General features: G+C 40.0%; 1 protein-coding gene across 1 annotated transcript in view; it reads left to right on the forward strand.

Annotated features, from left to right (window-relative positions):
- IPCEF1 (interaction protein for cytohesin exchange factors 1) overlaps positions 1–15,770 on the forward strand; it is a 79,442-nt gene extending 63,672 nt beyond the window's left edge. Inside the window, exons 9-10 of the mRNA XM_060114519.1 lie at positions 6,830–7,023; positions 15,555–15,770. Of these exons, the coding sequence (XP_059970502.1) occupies positions 6,830–7,023; positions 15,555–15,770 (410 nt within the window). The remainder of the gene's footprint in view (positions 1–6,829; positions 7,024–15,554) is intronic.
- Positions 15,771–17,808: the final 2,038 nt, after the last annotated feature.

Genomic DNA, 17,808 nt, shown 5'->3' on the forward strand with positions numbered 1-17,808 from the left:
CCATGTGGTTGATCGATCCAGCAGGTTATGGAGCCAAGGTTGACATATTTACCTACTGTGCATTGGGTTTGTATACTTGATTTTAGGCAGTTTCAAGCTTTTTTCCCCATTTATTTCCTATTCAAACTTCACCTCATAAATATATTTTAAAAAGAAAAACAAAAAAAAAAACCCTAACCAGGGCTTCCCTGGTGGCACAGTGGTTGAGAGTCCGCCTGCCGATGCAGGGGACATGGGTGCGTGCCCCGGTCCGGGAAGATCCCACATGCCGCGGAGCGGCTGGGCCCGTGAGCCATGGCTGCTGAGCCTGCGCGTCCGGAGCCTGTGCCCCGCAACGGGAGAGGCCTCAACAGTGAGAGGCCCGCGTATGGCAAAAAAACCCACAAAAAACAAAAACCCTAACCAAATACCTTTTTATGTGCATGCCAATGTTTTTTGTCTTCCTTGGGTGTGAGCAGATATAGAAATTTTATGTCTGCATTAAATATTTCACCTAATCCAGGGTGCTCATATGATTGGAAGAATACATTTTGAAAACAACTGGAATCTTTGTTTTAAGAATGTAAAGCTACTTATTAGAATCTTAGGCAATGAGCTCAAGCTAAGATTATTTCTGAAAATCACTGCCACAGAGGCAGTAATAATAAAACAAAAGAAAAACAAACACTAAACTTCTCCCAATAGACTAGGTTTATTATTATCAATAAAAGCAATAATGCAGTACAAACATACTGAGTTGCCTTGCTTAACAGAAACATCAAATATCCAAGAGAAAATAGGTAACTGACAGGCCGAGAAGGTAAAGCAAATATAGGAAAACGAGGGAAACCAAAGTGAAATTCTTTTCCGAGTTACAAGAACACAAGTCAAAACACTAGCTTTATACTTGGATGCTTTCTCTGACTTTCTCAATCTGATTTTTCTCTTATAGAATTTCTTTTACTTGCCATCTTTTTTTTTTAGACCCCGACTTTGAATTCTCCATTTCTGTGCATTTATACCTTTGCTGTATACAGGGACCCGCCTACCATGATAGCGACTCTTGCCTTCTGCTCCAGATTCAAACTGGTTCATTATCCCCAGGTGCCCAGTTCAAATGCCCAAGCAGAGAATCTGATTATCCAGTCTGTGTTTTAGGTTGCTGACCAGCTTACGAATTTCCTCTCCTAGGATCTAGTGCCGGGTGTCCCTGTGAGAACAGAATCTGAGGTATAAAACCTGGGCATCTCAGAAGCAGAGGCTCTGGGTGGGGACTTTTCCCTTGGAAGATAGAGTAGTGGTGGCAGGCATCTGAGCCTTGGCCTCGCCATCTACCATCTTGATGACTATGCATTATCTCATTTGAAATCTTCTTCACTGAACTTTATTCAAAAGAAAGTATATCAAATATACTTATAGTACAAAGAATAGTGTATAAGGCAATAAGCTTTAGGTCAGAACCTAGGTTTGTCTCTTTGTGAATTTGGTCAAGGTTTTTAATCTTTCTGTGTCTTGACATTCTCTCCTTTATATCAGGGTTAATAATACTTTCCTTGTAGGGTTGTTACAAAGGTAATGACAGAATGTTGGTATAGCAGTTAACACAGTGCCTGTCACCTAGTTAAAAACTAAATACATGATAATGATCTCTACCACCATCAACAAAAGCAGAAATAGGCAATCTGTCTCTCAAAATTATACTATGCTAACGTTCCTGCTTAGTAGTATCCTTATGGTTACAATAAGTTATCTGGATTTATCTTAGTTAAAAATTTAAATTTGTCTGTCATTATGATTGTAAGTCTCTTGGCTGTAGAGTTGTCCAAATCACTAATTAAAGGAAGTCTGTAGGGCTTCCCTGGTGGCGCAGTGGTTGAGAGTCTGCCTGCCGATGCAGGGGACACGGGTTCGTGCCCCGGTCCGGGAAGATCCCCCATGCCGCGGAGCGGCTGGGCCTGTGAGCCATGGCTGCTGAGCCTGCGCGTCTGGAGCCTGTGCTCCGCAACGGGAGAGGCCACACAGTGAGAGGCCCGTGTACCGCAAAAAAAAAAATATCATCCCTTTATTGAGTCTAAATCATTAGATTATTGACCTAAGTTTGGAGAATGTTTACTAGTCTGACCCCTCCAGACATTCTGAGCCAGTCTAACAGAAGTAAAGGGTCACTAACATTTACCTCAAATTCCTACCAACTCAACAATATTGAGATACTGCTGCTTTAGAGCAGGGATTCTGGAACCCTCCCTTGAGGAAGCCAGATTTGTTTTAAAACTATGATATGGCACGGAGAAAATAGATGCTGCTTTCTGGACAAGTCTCACCTTTCTAGTTGTAATTTCAGTCCTTTTCTCTTCCAGTGAGCTGAGGCTGTTTCTGCACGACTAATTGCTGGGGAGCAGTCTAGCCTTGCTACTCAGAGCATGTCCATGGACCAGCACTTCTGACATCATTTAGGAGCTCGTTAAAAATTTAGAATCTCAGTGCCTGCCATCCCAGACTGAATGTATCAGAAACTGTATTTTAACAAGATCCCTAGGTGATTGTTTGCTTATTAAACTTGGAGAAGACTGGTCCAGAAGTGCATGGGCCTGCACAGTGTGGAATCAAACTTTTATTCCTAATTCCACACTGATTTACATTTTGGAAAGATCACTTACTGTTTTCCAAGAATCTCCACATTTTTTCTCATCTATAAAATAAAAATAGTTTTCATCTTCCTTGGCAAAGAACTTGTGAGGCGTGATGCCTTATGTGGTGAAGGAAATTAAAGTCCTGTTATTTTATGTAAGAAGACTAAAATATGCACTTGAGAGGAAGGATAACAGTTGCATTGGAAACACTTGATTGTCAGACAAAATTCTTTTATTTTGCCACAAAAGACAAGGGAGATAGAAATAATTAACTTGGCTTCTGTTTCCAGAGGGAGAGAGACCAGTGGTCTTTTCTGCCAATCTTTTTTTTTTTTTTTTTTTTTGCTCTTTTTATAATCTGGTAAGATAAGGGAACAATGTAGTGTTTCCTAATATGATATTAGAATTTAGAAAAATATTTACATAAGAAAGGTGAAATGGAGATTTAAAAAATATTACTCTATCGAGAAGCCTTTGAAAGGTACAGGGATAGCCCTGTAGGATTAGCCAGCCAGCGCAAGTCTTCCATACAGCCATTAGGAAGGACTGTCACCTCGGCTTGGGGTCAGGTGCAAGCTGTGTTTTCTTGTGTGCTTGTACCCTTTGGGTCCTTTTTTTGTCCTATGATCCTATTTATCATCTGCTTCCATTATTACTGGATGTTCATTTTATTGTCCTGTGAAGACCTAGGCACCAACCATTAGCAACAGTAAAATAAAATCCCCATTTAGGTCATGGATGAGGTTAGATCACAGGTCTTTCCCATGAGTATCTAGCAATATGTTGTATGTCTCTCAGATTATGATACAAAAAAGGCAAATAGCGGCAGGAATATGTGTATGGGAGGGAGATAATCTCTGATATTTTTAATTTAAAGGTAATATATATTGATTTAAATATATTAAATAATAATACAATTATCCAAAGGGGCGGTCCTCTTTACTTTTCATTTAGGGAATGTGCTTTATGCCATGTTATTTCAAGATTCTAAAGTTTATTTTCATCTTTACCAATTTAATATTGTTGAATTAGATATAAGATCTTAATATAATCATTTTACTTTGACATAATTACAAATTAATGTGTTAGTCAAAAGTATTTTTATTTTCTATCACAACCTTTAGCAGCACAACTGAGCAGCTTGGTGAACACAGGGAAAGTAAAGAAGTCATTCTGTTTATCTTCTTTGTTGTATACTTGTTTGGTTTGTTAAATATATATTGCTTTAAAAATACTGTGGTATTAAAAGCTATGTATTCAGGCTTTATTTGAAGTAGAGTCCCCACCTGCCTATCTGTAAAAAAAAAGGATGTGTACAATTATTGTGTTCTCGTGGGACTGAAAACTCCCAGAGTCCTCCATGCTAACGTTCCCCTCTACGAGTCAGATGTCTTTTCATTTACATTTCTTAAGACTTTCTAATGTTTCCAGCTTAACTCCAGGACTGTTGCCGCGCTTAGTATTTCTCCTATGCAAGTGTCATCAGTTATCATGATAATCTTATAAAAGTCTACTTTTTAATACCTTTATTGACATATGCTTCACATACCATAAAATTCACACATAAAAACATACAGTTCAGTGGTTTTTAGTATATTCATAGAGTTGTGCAACTAGCTCCACAATCTAATTTGAGGACATTTTAGCACCACACACAGGAAAAACCCCATACATATTAGCAGTCATTCCCCATTCCTACTTGTCCCTTCCTCAGCCCCAGACAACCACTAATCTGCTTTCTGTCTCCATGGATTTGTTTATTCTGGACATTTCATTATAAACGGATGATACAGTATGTGTCTTTTGTGACTGGCTTTTTTTACTTCAAAGACTTTTTCAAGGTTCATCCATGTTTTAGTATGTGTCAGTACTTCATTTCTTTTAATGACTAATACTCCATTGCATGCGTGTACCACAATCTGTTACCCCACTCATCAGTTGATGAGCATTTAGGCTGTTCGCACCTTTTGTCTATATCATTCAGGACATTCATGCACAAGTTTTCTCTTAACGTGTTTTTAATTTTCTTGAGTATATAACTAGAAATGGAATTGGTGGGTCATATGATAACTTAAAATGCTACATTTAGCATTTTGAGGAACTACCAAACGGTTTCCTAAAGTGATGGGTGCATTTTATATTCCCACCAGCAACTTTAAGGGTTCCAGTTTCTCCACATCCTTGTCCACACTTCTTATTGTACCTTTTTGATTTTAGCCATCCTGGTGAGTGTGAAATAGTATCTCACTGTGGTTTTGATTTGCATTTCTCTAATGACTGATGATATTGAGCATCTTTTCACGTGCTTATTGACAAAAACCTACTTTTGATGTCTGCACAGACTAAGCCAAAAAGTCTAATTGTGTTCAAATGTAGTTTTGAATATTTCCTCCTGTTTTGATAATATTGTGGTAGTGAACAAAGAAGTTTACTGACCAATACTTTAATTTAGTTGCAAAGTTAGCCCAACATCTTTGCTCTTCATTTTATTAAAGACTACTGGGCACACTTGTGGACTTTCTGGTGGTAGAAGGGGGAAAACTATTGCCTAAAGACACTTAATCTTATAAGAGTAAATTGTAAAGTAAGTGAGTGTGCTTAATTTTGATGCTCCTAGACTACTGTTGTATGCTTTTCTCTTCGGTGAGACCTTTTTTCCAGTTCTTCTAAGGCCATACTTCCTATATGATCCTCTATCAAGCTTGTTCTCAGGACGGGAGCTAAAATGCATAAACACTAGGGAGTACATGGTAGACAACAATCTTATTGTCTATCTGTCCCAACATTATTTTCAGACTGAAGTGAATAAAGGACTGAAGTTCTTAGTAAGAAATTAAAGCAGCATCAACAGATGGTTTTCTTTGAGTAACTTTCTATATCATTTGAGACCCTTTCAGCTGCATATGCTTGAAAACAACACTCAGAATATCTTAACAAAGGCAATGTACTGGCTCTCATAAGCTAAGAGGGCACTAATGGTATCACCAAAATCCATGTGTCAGTTGGATCCTATGGATTGGCTCCATTCTCATGATTCTTGGCATGATTTCTGGAATCTTCCAGGTTACATCATCACACCACTCAGTTTAGGAAAATAGAGAAATTGATTCCCTGACACCCCAAACCAAAGTCTCAGAATTGAGTCTCTTTGGCCCCAGTGGGCCTGATCTGAGACACATGCTCATCCCTGGATGAATGACTATGGCTAGCATGATGGAACTGCCACTGGCTTAGCCTAGCACATCCGGGGTTCCCCCGGATCCTGGGTGGAGTCACTTTACTGGAAGCATTTGAGCTGAGGCTGGCAAGCTGTGGTTAACAAAGAGAATGGAGGTGTGTGGCATGAGGAATTTTTATTATCTGCTGAAAGCCACAGACCACAGGTGGATTCCTTCATTCAAAGAACAGTTCTAGAAAGGACATTAAAAAGTGATCTGGGACAATGGTTCTCAAGCTTTAGAGTGTGTACTGGTTGGTAAGGTTATCCTGTCCCACCATTGTATTTTAGAAACAGAGAACTTGTTTGGTTTCACAGGTTTATAGGTGGAGAGGAACTTTGCCCCAGGATGAATCATTCCCTGAGTCCCACCAATCTCTGATTTAGATGGTATTTGGATGAGATTTGAGACTTAGAGTTGATGTTTGAATGGGTTAAGACTTTTGGAGATGTTGGGGTGAGTGAATGTATTTTGCATGTGAGAGGGACATAAATTTTGGGAGGTTAGAGGGTGTACTATTATGGGTTCAGTTGTGTCCTTCCAAAGTTCCTGTGTTGAAGTTGTAACCACTGAGACCTCAGAATGTGACCTTATTAGGAAATGGTTATTTTTTGCAGGTGTAATTAGTTAAGAGGTCATTAGGGTGAGCCCCTAATCCAATATGACTGGTGTCTATAAAAGGGGGAAATTTGGACACAGAGACATGCACACTGTAAAACACCACGTGAAGATTAGAGTTATGCTGCCACAAGCCAAGGAACCACCAGAAGCTGGAAGAGAGGCCTGGAACAGATCCTTCCCTACAGCCTTCAAAGGGAACATGGCCCTGTTATGACAAAGTACCACCAACTGAGCGGCTTAGACAATAAAAATTTATGTCTCACAGTTTTGGAGGCTGGAAGTCTAAGATCAAGGTATCAGGAGGGCCTTGTTTTAGGACCACCATGTCAAATGTTCTGTCCTTGATTAACTGGGTTTATTGTTATTTATTTATGTTAATAGAAGAGACAAAAGTGTCTGAAGATGATGAAATGGAGAAGCTCTACAAATCGTTAGAGCAAGCTAGTCTATCTCCTCTTGGGGACCGGCGACCTTCAACCAAAAAGGAGTTGAGAAAGTCCTTTGTCAAGCGGTGCAAAAATCCATCCATAAATGAGAAGCTCCACAAAATCCGAACTTTGAATAGCACATTAAAGGTAAGAAATTTCGGACTGTAGATGAACTCTGTGGATGTGGGGTGAGAAAATGCTGGTTCTGTAGAATGATTTATGCTAACCACATGTGTGGGTGGAGGGTAGGGAAAGGCAGTAAAAGCCAATACAATCTCTATAGGGTGAGTTGACCCTTGACATTCTTAAAACAGTAGGAAATTCACACAGTAGCACCCAATGCAGTTTTTTTTTATTTGTTTGTTTTTTGTTTTTACAATAGGCCTTGATTTTTGCATTCACTCTGGTGTAAAATGTCAAATACTAAGCTCCTAGATGGCAAGGATCATGTGTAATTTGTTTTTGTACCCTACTACCTGGAATAATAAATGTTGCTGAGAGCCTAAGATAGTCAACTGGTGAGACTACACAGTAAAATTTAATAAGATCTTGGGATTTTGCCTGATTCATTAAAGGGTGCCGTTCTTTTACACTATATCCAGAAGAAACTTTCTACATTTCAGATATAGCAGACTTACGTGATGCTAAGCTCTTGAGTCTGGAGCCAAGAATACCATGAGAGCTGGGCAGTGGGAAACAGACACTTCATGGTAGCAGACGAGCAGATATTTTCACAATGAGAATAAGGGACAGGGCACAGGATGTACTGAAGCTATATTCATGGCCTGCCATAACTAAAATGGTTCTTTATAACAAAAGCATCCTGCTTTCACATTTAGATTATAGCACAAACAAGTAGAGGCCAGAATACTTTGTAAAACAGTCCTGAATTAGCAGAAGATTTATAGATTCTGAAAAGCCTTGTAGACCTGCAATTTAATTCTGTTTTGTACATGTCCTTTTGCATCTTGAATTTGAATCCCTTTCCAGGAAGAAATATCAGCAATCAAAAGGACAAGGCTACAAAAGATGGTGGAGTGACTCTCAGTCAGATGTCCCAGTTAGTCAGTGGAAGACCTAAGCACCCTAAAAGGCTTGTAAAAATAAGGCTGAAAAATAAAAGGCAAAGGTGTATTTTATTTATACAAAGAAAACCCAAATGTAGAGGAAATTCCCTAGCATTTAATGATGAAAGACATCACTAGCACTCATTTCAAAGTCAAATATGTTCCATAGTATTTATAGAGTTGATAAATGTGTTTGGTCATCCAATGTAATATGCCATACTATGTTGGGATTTTACTGTCTTGTTTGTGATAACTGATATGAGTGAATACATTTTTTATTGAACAAATACTTCCCGACTCTTACTATGTATGAGACACTACTCTAGGACACTGTGACCACTGAGAAGACCCCACTGGACAATGGAAACATAAAGGAAAACAATTACAATGAGATGTGATAAGTGCTATAGTTGATATCAGCTTTGGTAGCCCAGAGGAGGAAACAGCTGCCTACCTGAGGCCATTAGGGACAATGCCATGGAGATGCTGAAACTGGCCCATCGTAAGAGATGAAGAAAATCAGGAAGAGAAGGAAGTGCATTCAAGGAGGAGGAGCTGGCCTAGGCAGATGTATATCAGTGGATGAGATGTTGCAGCCCACATTGGGAGAAGTAGGGAATAGAGGCTAAGGAGAGCCTGGACAGTTCAGGCTACTTCTAGAAGGAGAAAGACGGTGGTCTCAGCTTTCCAAAGAGCAGGAAACTCAGGATTCTGGACCTTCACCCGACCATGGCCAGGGGCTTGGAAACTGGGAGCGCAGGTTTGTACAAAGAATTCAAAGTTTTACCGACACAGCTGGTTCTCTGTGACCTCTTGTTCTCCAGGCACTATGGCCACAGACTTGATGAACTCGGCATCTTTTTCTTTTCTTCCCAGGTATTAGTTATCTATTGCTAGGCAACAAAATACCCACAAACTTAGCAGCTACGGGCAATAGACATTCATTATTTCACAGTTTCTGTGAGTCAGGCATTTGGGTGTGGCTTGGTTAGGTGCTTCTGCTTCAAAGTCTCTTATAAGGCTGTAATCCAGGCATCAGCTGGGGCTGTATTCATTCCTCCCCTGGGGGAGGGTGTGCTTCCAAGCTCTCTCACGTGGTTGTTGGCAGGATTCAGTTCCTCGCAGGTTGTTGGACTGAGGGTCTCAGTTGTTCACTGTCTGTTGGCTGGAGGCCACCCCCAGTTCCTTCCCATGTGAGTCTCTTCATAGGGCAGTTCCCAAAATAGAAGCTGGCTTCCTGCAGAGCAGTAAAGCTACGAGAGTAAGTGAGCAGGGTGGGTTATACCCCAATCTCAGGAGTGACATCACATCGCATTTACAGTATTCTATTCATTAGAAGGAAGTCGCTAGGTCAGCCTTCCTACAGTCAAGGAGGGGAATTACAGAAAGGCATGAGTACCGGGGAGCAAGGAGCATTGGGGCCATCTCAGGGGCTCTCTACCCCACCCAGCTGAAGAGCTGCGCTCTCTGAACATTTCTGGAAAGAAGACCTTTCCACAGATCCCTTACACTGGGGCTGATGAAATGTACCCCATGTTATGTATTCCTGTGAACCTCCCAGGAGGCAGGAGGACATGATGATGTGGAAATTGACCTTGTTGAAAAAAAAGAGAAAAGCACGTCAACCTATTCATTAGAGAAAGATGATTTGGTACGTGCATGTTCATTCATGTCACAAAGCTATCAGAATTATTTTAACTGTCTTTAAAACTCAAAGCAGTCAGGATAGTGGTTGCCTTTGAGGGGAAGGGGAGGATATGAACTGGGAGAGGCCACAAGTAAAGCTTTTGAGATGCCGGGTAAGAGTCTTTTTTGACTTTGATGGTGGCTACACAGATGTGTTCATTTTGTGATAATTTCATCAAGCACAAACCTTATATGCGTGTTTTTCTGTATGTGTGTTACGTTGCAATATAAATGTTTACTTAAAAAATACTTCAAAGCCGGAGTGTGGACAAGCAAAAAGAACAGTTTCATGCAGAAACAAGGAAAGTATTTTAATAATAATGTTTATATTAGTAATAGGCACATTCCAGAAATGAAGAAAAATCCTCTCACTGGGATTGTATTGAAATGAATGCTCTTCATGGAAATTCTTCTAGAAAGTTGAGCAAACTATCATGTCACACACTAAAGGCCTTTAGATTAGACCTTTAGGAGTTTCTGATAGCTCCACATCCCTGGACTTTTGGCTAAGCCTGTATTTATTTTTAAATGAACGATTAATGGGTCCAACTGAAACTTTCTCCCAAGATTCCTCTTGCCTGTGTCAAAAGAGGAACGAACACTTCTTTGCCCATCTGCTCTGGTAGAACACATTTCCAGTGCTTAGGTCTTAAGGCAAGTCATGTACTGAATATTTGGAGTGAAGAATGAAAGTACGTTATTTTTCAGAACCCCTACCAGACCCTGCCTGCCTGCCAGAAAGCCAGGAGTATGTTGTCAAAGTGGTTCAAAGCATTCAGTGAGCCTGCAGCTCCATAGGAGAGAAGCAGGGCCTTTGCGTGATGCCCGTTGACCCCAGGGTGCCGAGTCAAGGAAGGAGCTCAGAGGGTTAAGTTGTTTCATTAATTTCCTTCCTCTCTATTCTTATCTACAGTTTTTTCTTTTATCCATAAAAGAACTAACACAGACTTGCGCTGAATGGTAAGAAATTTGAATTATTTAGAGCTAAAAACCATTTGAGAAGTGTTAGTTGAAGAGACCCTTTCCTGAAACCTTTTATCCCCTTTAGAGTGGTGGTGAATTCATTTTTGCCTTAAAAAAATCAATTTTCCAAATTTGGTTGATCTGCAACGATCTTATTTAGTTTTTTTCAATAAAATATTAGGATCTCTCTCTGCACAGATGTCAAAATTTCTTAAGAACAAAGTAACACTCCCTAAGTAACTTCATATGAATTGCACTATGGTAATATTAGAGAATGAAAGCTTTTTTTTTTTTTTTTTTTTGGAAAAGATTGTTTTTGGAAGTAGAGATGTGGAGAACTCAGAAGAAAGAAAACTCTCTTGGTCCTGCTTGACTTTCTACCAGCAATCTTTCCTAGATACCTACTTATTAGCTAACCTTTCTTCCCTCTGCTTCAGGGTCCTGGCCAACCTGCTTCATATCCCTCTTTGGTTACTTTCCTACTGCACAATTTTCTCTCCTTCCTGAAACCCAAATATATCTTTTGATCTCCATTTATCACCACACCCTTTCTCTCTTGCTTTAAAATTATAAATCTCACCACTCAGATTACTATATGTGTGGTACTTTTCCCTCGAAATCAATATTATTCTGACCAATTTAGAAATAGGAAAAGAAGAAAACAAGAAAATGTAATAAAACACCCAAATAAAATGTAATTTAAAGCTAATTGTAGAATATAGAAAATACATTTGTGTGCCACTAATATTTGGGATCATGCATGAGCAGATACCTCATTTGGATAAAATAAATGCTGCCAATTCTTAGAATCCCTAAAACTGTATGCAAATGTGTGGATATATCTATATCTATATCTATGTCTATGTCTATGTCTATGCCTATGCCTGTATCTACCTATATATCTATAATATATATTTATATAACATATTATATATTATGTAGATATAATACAGATATATTCAATAATATGTATATCATATATATAATTTTATATATATATATTTTGTTTGTTTTTTTGTCTGTTTATGGAGAGGATTTCCTCAGACTCTGAATAGGGTTCATGATGCAAAAGAGGTTAAAAGGCAAATGGGTGACTAGTTCTTTCATTCATTTCTTATTTGATATATTCATTTTTTTCAACAGGTATTTAGTGAAAGTCTACTATGTGTCAGTCATTCTTTCAGACACCTGGCTATATATCAGACAAAAGTGCTTGACCTCATGAAGCTTACATTTGGGTGGAGAAAAAAATAAAATAAATACGTCAAATTTGTAGTGTGCTAAGTGGTGATACATTTGGTAGCAAATAGAAGAGAAGGGGAATAAGGAATGTTGAGGGACTGATTTGTAACTAGGATAAGCATGAGAAGCCTCTTTAAAAGATAGAATTTGAGTAAAATCTGAAAAAGGAAAGGGAGTGAGCCTTCAGTCTACCTGAGGCAGAATGTTTTGAGTAACAGGGACAAAAACACACATTCCTTGGGATGGGGGGTGTGCCTGGTCCAGTTAAGGATGGATAAGGAGGTCAGTGTGGCTGGAATGGGGTGGGGAGGCAAGACGGGGAACAGAGCCATAGGTCCAAGGGGCAGCAGGGGATCATAGCCTGTAATGCCTCCCTGACACTGCAAACACCTTGGCTTCAACTCAGAGTGCAATAGGAAGCCTTTGGAAAGTTCTCAACGGAGCTGTGCCATGGCTTGACATATTTCGAAGGTAGAACCATCCGAATTTTCTGGTACGTTGGAAATAAGAGAAGGAGTCAAGGGCAACTCCAGTGTCTGGCCTGAGCAACTGGCAAGATGGAGTTGCTACGAAGGGCTTTGAGGATGACTATGGTAGGAGCAGGTTTCAGTGTGTATTGGGAGTAGGTGGGGGTATGGAGAATAACAGGAAGTAAGTTTTGGATATGTTATATTGGAGATGCCCGAGTGGAGCTGCTGAAGAGATCAACAAGTATGGAGTTCAGGGCAGTGGTAAGGCTGGGAAGATAAATTTGAGACCCTCAGTGTGTAGGGAGAGGGGAAGAGAGTACATGACATTTCCAAGAGCATGAATGTAAATAAGACAGAGAATAGGCAACATCTGGAGCTCTGGGGCATACCAGGGTTAAGAGATCGGGTGGAACCAGCAAAGGAGGCTGAGAATAAGTGGTCACTCCGGGATGAGAAAAATCAGGAGAATGTGTCACAGAAGCAACATGATGAAGGTGTTCAAGAAGGAGTAGTCAACAGTTTTAGAGGCTGTTGATAAGTTGCCGATGAATAATTGATCATTGGACTTAGCAGCATGGTGGTCATAGATGGCCCTAACCAGAGCAGTTTTGGTGGAGGGATGGGGGCAGAAGCCTGATGGGAGAGATTCTGTGAAAGAACAGGCACAAGGACGTGGGAGGCAGAGAAGAGCTGCACGTTAGCAGGAATAGGGAAGTGGGCTCAAGGGAGGGCTTTTACGATGGGAGAGATTAGAGCATGCTTAGAGATTAGAGATTAGAGTATGCCGGTGAGAATGATCACGTGGAATCAGGAAACTGACGAGTTACAGGAAAGAGGGGAGAGTTGCTGAAGTGAATTTCTTGAATGTGAGAGAGGAAGTACTTGCACAAGTAGAGAGATTGGTCTTCGCTAGGAGCACAGATATTTCACCCAAATGAACAGGAAGGAAGGCAGCTTATATTTGTGCTGGTGTAGGTAGAAGGTGCTAGGAGCTTGGGAGAACTACTCTTCTGATTGTTTCCATTTCCTCCAAAAAATAAAGAGCAGGGTCATCAGCTACAAGGGAGGATTGGGGAGGAGATTTGGGTAGAAATGAGAAGTTTTGAAATAGTCATTTGGGAGAGGGGGAGAGAAAAGGGATAAGAAAACACAATTATTGAATAGTTGTGAAAGTCCATTTAATGGCAGTGGTCATGAATTTGAACTTTGACCAGTGAGCACACTTGTGAATATTTAGCACATGCTGACCTGGATCTAGGCAGAGAGATTAGTTCAGTAATGAATAGGCATTGAATGTCTACCTATCATTCATTACTGTGTTAGGTACAGGGAATACAGGAGTGAATAAAATATGTTCCCTGTCGCCTTCCTTAAGAAGCTTTAGAATAGGTGGCGTGACAGAGCCATGAACATCTAAGCGTAACATGGTAACTTCTAAGAGGGCTGGATCCCAGCATTGGAAGGCATGTGAACATACAAAAAGCTTCTCAGTTCAGTCTGGGGTTCAGAGGTCTTTTTGGAGAGCATGATGCCTGAAGTGAGTATACCTTTATGAGTTGTAGTAAAATCCAGTAAAAAACAAACTGGGAAATGTTCCATGTAAAGGTCCCTCAAGGAATTAGAGTCCCCAGGTGAAGGAAGGTGAAGAAGTTTCTCTGTGTGGTACATCCCAGGGGTATGAAGTAGCACCGTGTCAGGGAGAAAATCCACATCAACACTCTTAGAGAGGAAGGGAAGAAGGAAGTCTACGGAACCTTGGTCAGGAAGGGGAACCATTAAGAATACTTGGAATTTTAGGGGGACCCCTTGCACTGTTGGGCAGAGGGTGGATACAAAGTGGGGACTGGAGGCAGGAACCTCCCTTGGGAGGCTGTAGCAGCAGATCAAGTGTGATATATTGGACTTTATATCCGAAAGTGGAATTATGCTCACAGGGATGAAGGGAACAGGAATAGATTTGAGATAAATGTGTCAGGTTGAGAGATTTTTTTTGAATGTGGCGGCTGATACATCTTATGTTTCAATAGATTGTCTACTAGCATCATTGAAATACAGACTCTTTGGATGGAAGTTTAATAGTCTTTTCTTTGAATAAAATGATAGCCTACGTATTTATTCTGTATATATTAAATAAATGTGTGAAATTTATTAAAAATTGGTATAATTTAATAAAAAATAAAAAAAATATATATATATTTAAAATAAATTTATTTATTTTTGGCTGCATCGGGTCTTCATTGCTGTGCATGGGCTTTCTCTAGTTGAGGCGAGCAGGGACTACTCTTCGTTGCGGTGCGCAGGCTTCTCATTGCGGTGGCTTCTATTGTTGCAGAGCATGGGCTCTAGGTGCACGGGCTTCAGAAGTTGTGGCCCATGGGCTCAGCAGTTGTGGCTCATGGACTCTAAAGTGCAGGCTCAGTAGTTGTGGCGCATGGGCTTAGTTGCTCCGTGGCATGTGGGATCTTCCCGGACCAGGGCTCTAACCCGTATCCCCTGCATTGGCAGGTGGATGCTTAACCATTGTGCCACCAGGGAAATCCATATATATATATATATATATATATATATATATATTTTTATTATGTAAGGGTAGAATGTATTGGGATCAAGGCATAAAGAATAGGATTATCCCAATATAATGAGCTCCCTGATAAAGGGATTTTCTTAAGGAAAAAGGGTAAGATATATGCAAAGCATAAGGCAACTAATGAGTTTTTAAGTGGGCTATTTCAGTGTTGGGCCAGATCCAATATATATCTCTATCTCTATCTATCTCTATCTCTATCTCTAAAAAGATATATTTTTGTACTGACTTATGTCTTAGGAAAAGTACTATGTCCCAACTTTACTTAGTGAAGTTTGGATGGTTAACGGCATGATTATACAATTATCCATTCCAGGAGGAATAAAGCTCACACCAAGATAGAAATATGACTGTAGTGTGGAATAGTGGATTGATCAAGGAAGAGCGACACAGGAGACCTTGGTTATATGCCTAGTTCTTCCCCTAAGTCTTGGATGGGATGCTTACCTTCTTTGTGGTCAGCCTATGTAAATGGGTGTCTTGCCATATCTCTTAGGGTTGTTGTAGGGACTTGAATATTAATATGTAAAAACACTTTGATAATTTTACGGTCAAGGTATATGTGCGTTTATTTGTAAAAGGGCTGAAGATGGTTTATTGAAATTAAGATAGTCACCACATCTCACCCTCTTCTTTCTCTCTCTCTTTTTTTTTCTACTTGGACAGTGTAAAGAACATGACCTGGCCATGATTAACCAGCTGCTGGATGATCCGAAGCTGACAGCCAGAAAATACAGGGAGTGGAAGGTCGTGAACACCCTGCTCATCCAGGATATCTACCAGCAGCATCAGCAGCAGAGGACCCCTATGTCTACCCCCGAAGGCTCCCTCCAGGGACTCAAGAAACCACCTTCCTCTGCCTGCATTGAAAATTCGATTTGAGAGCAAGCCAGGATGCTCTCCCCCCTATCTTAGCCCAAAGCAACTCTTCAAGATGTTGTAGTAGCTTAACATTTTTCCTTATAAAGGAAAACTGAAAGCCAGTTCCTGGAAGCACCAGCTCCTCCTCTAGGGTTGCAACTGGGGTGAAGACAAACACTGATGCTGCATCACCAGTTTCAGTGCTTCCATCCCAGCTGGAGGGATGGAGTCCAGCTGAGCAAATGGTCTCTGTGTTGCTTCTGGGAGCCCCCGGCCATGCTAAGTTCTAGGTGGGATGTGAGAACTGTCCCCTCTGTTTGTTGCTCTCAAGAGAATGACAACATTCCATGGACAAAAGATCACTTCTTACCAGGGATACTTATTCATAGAAGTACTCTGTTTTCCAAAAGAAGAATGTATATATTCCATCTTGTTGGGTAGCTGAGTTCCCCAAGTCATCTTTTGAGGGGAGGAATGCTATCTACAGCAGTAACCGGAGCAGGACAGATGTGGTATTGTGGAACCCACATCGCTTGCCTTTGGTCCAGAATGGTGGTGCCTTTTCCACGTGTTGAGAAATACTTCATAGCAAATGATGTGCGGGAACGCCCAAGGAGGAGGCGTGTCCCATATTCCGCTCACTCAAAGGACAGCTTAATATTTTCAGACTTTATCCAGTTTGGGTAAGGGATCTGATTAACGTTTCCTTTCCACAGAACAGCTAAAGAAAACTCTCTCATTACACTTGGACACCTCTATTCCCTCTGAGATTTTCTAAACCACTCTAGGACATGGTAATATGTCCAGCGAGGAATGTTTCCTGACTTTGTCCTTGGGTGTGGTAGCTATGCACAGTATAAATGTACAACCAGGGACTTCCCTGGCAGTCCAGTGGTTAGGACTCCGTGGTCTTACTGCCGAGGGGCCGGGTTCAATTCCTGGTTGGGGAACTAAGATCCCCCAGACAGCACGGCATGGCCTAAAATAAATAAATAAATAAATAAATAAGTAAATAAATATATACATGTACATCCAGTTGCCCCAGGATCAATATTGACAAGAGGATTCTGGTGTCTGAATTGTTTTAGTATCTTTAGTATCTAAAAAAAATCAACCCAACAGAAACAACAAAAGAGTTAAAACATGACTTTTATTTTTGTATGTTTATGTGTCACTTTGTGTCCTATGTGAATAGATAAATATAATATGTTATTTAAGAATATTTATAGAAGTTCAAATTACTAGTGTCTTAAAAGATGATATACTATTATATGTTTTATTCAGTATATGTTTCAAAGTATATACTTTTTGCTTGAGAAAAATATGAATACTATGGATTCATTGGAGTTATTATGTTGCACTATAATGTCTGAGGAATGCTCAGGAAATCTTGTGGGATAAATGTAGGGCATGCATTACTAATCTTTATTTTCTGGCTTTTCTCTGCTTCTTTCTCTCTTTTTTCTCTCTCTCTCCAGAATGCTTAGATTTCTATCTGTTGTAAACCATTCTCCTAACCAGAAAAGGACTTTCCTTTTACATTATCCCTTCTAGTAAATATACTTTAAGTTTTAGGCCATTTATGCCTACGTATCCTAAACCAGATGAAGCACAATTAATGCAGTCTTTTGATGGAAGACCAATAGAAATTTTGGGGTTTACCGTTTAAGGGAACTCATTTTATTAGAGAAACAATAGGAAAGTTTTCACCCACTAATCACCATGAATACCTCTCACCATAAGAATAACCACAACCCATCAAAGACCCATTTTGGCCTAACCCCTAGCAAATTGGCAACACAACATCATTGGCTTTATAGTGTCAAAGTGTGTGGCTTGACATTCAAGTGGAAATAACCCCCTGAATCTTATCTGCGAACTAAATGGAAATAGTTATTGAAATTTTCCCTAAGCTTTACTAAGAAGTCTTAATACTTTGTAAACAAAAAACAACCTTAGCATTAAGAAAAAACAAAACAAAACCAGGAAGCAAGTTGTAATACTAGAAGCTTCTGAAAGGCCATGCTAGTCAGTTTGGCCCAGTAAACATTTAGGTGCT

The sequence above is a fragment of the Mesoplodon densirostris genome, chromosome 12, assembly GCF_025265405.1.
Source record: "Mesoplodon densirostris isolate mMesDen1 chromosome 12, mMesDen1 primary haplotype, whole genome shotgun sequence".
In the NCBI taxonomy this organism is placed as follows: Eukaryota; Metazoa; Chordata; class Mammalia; order Artiodactyla; family Ziphiidae; genus Mesoplodon; species Mesoplodon densirostris.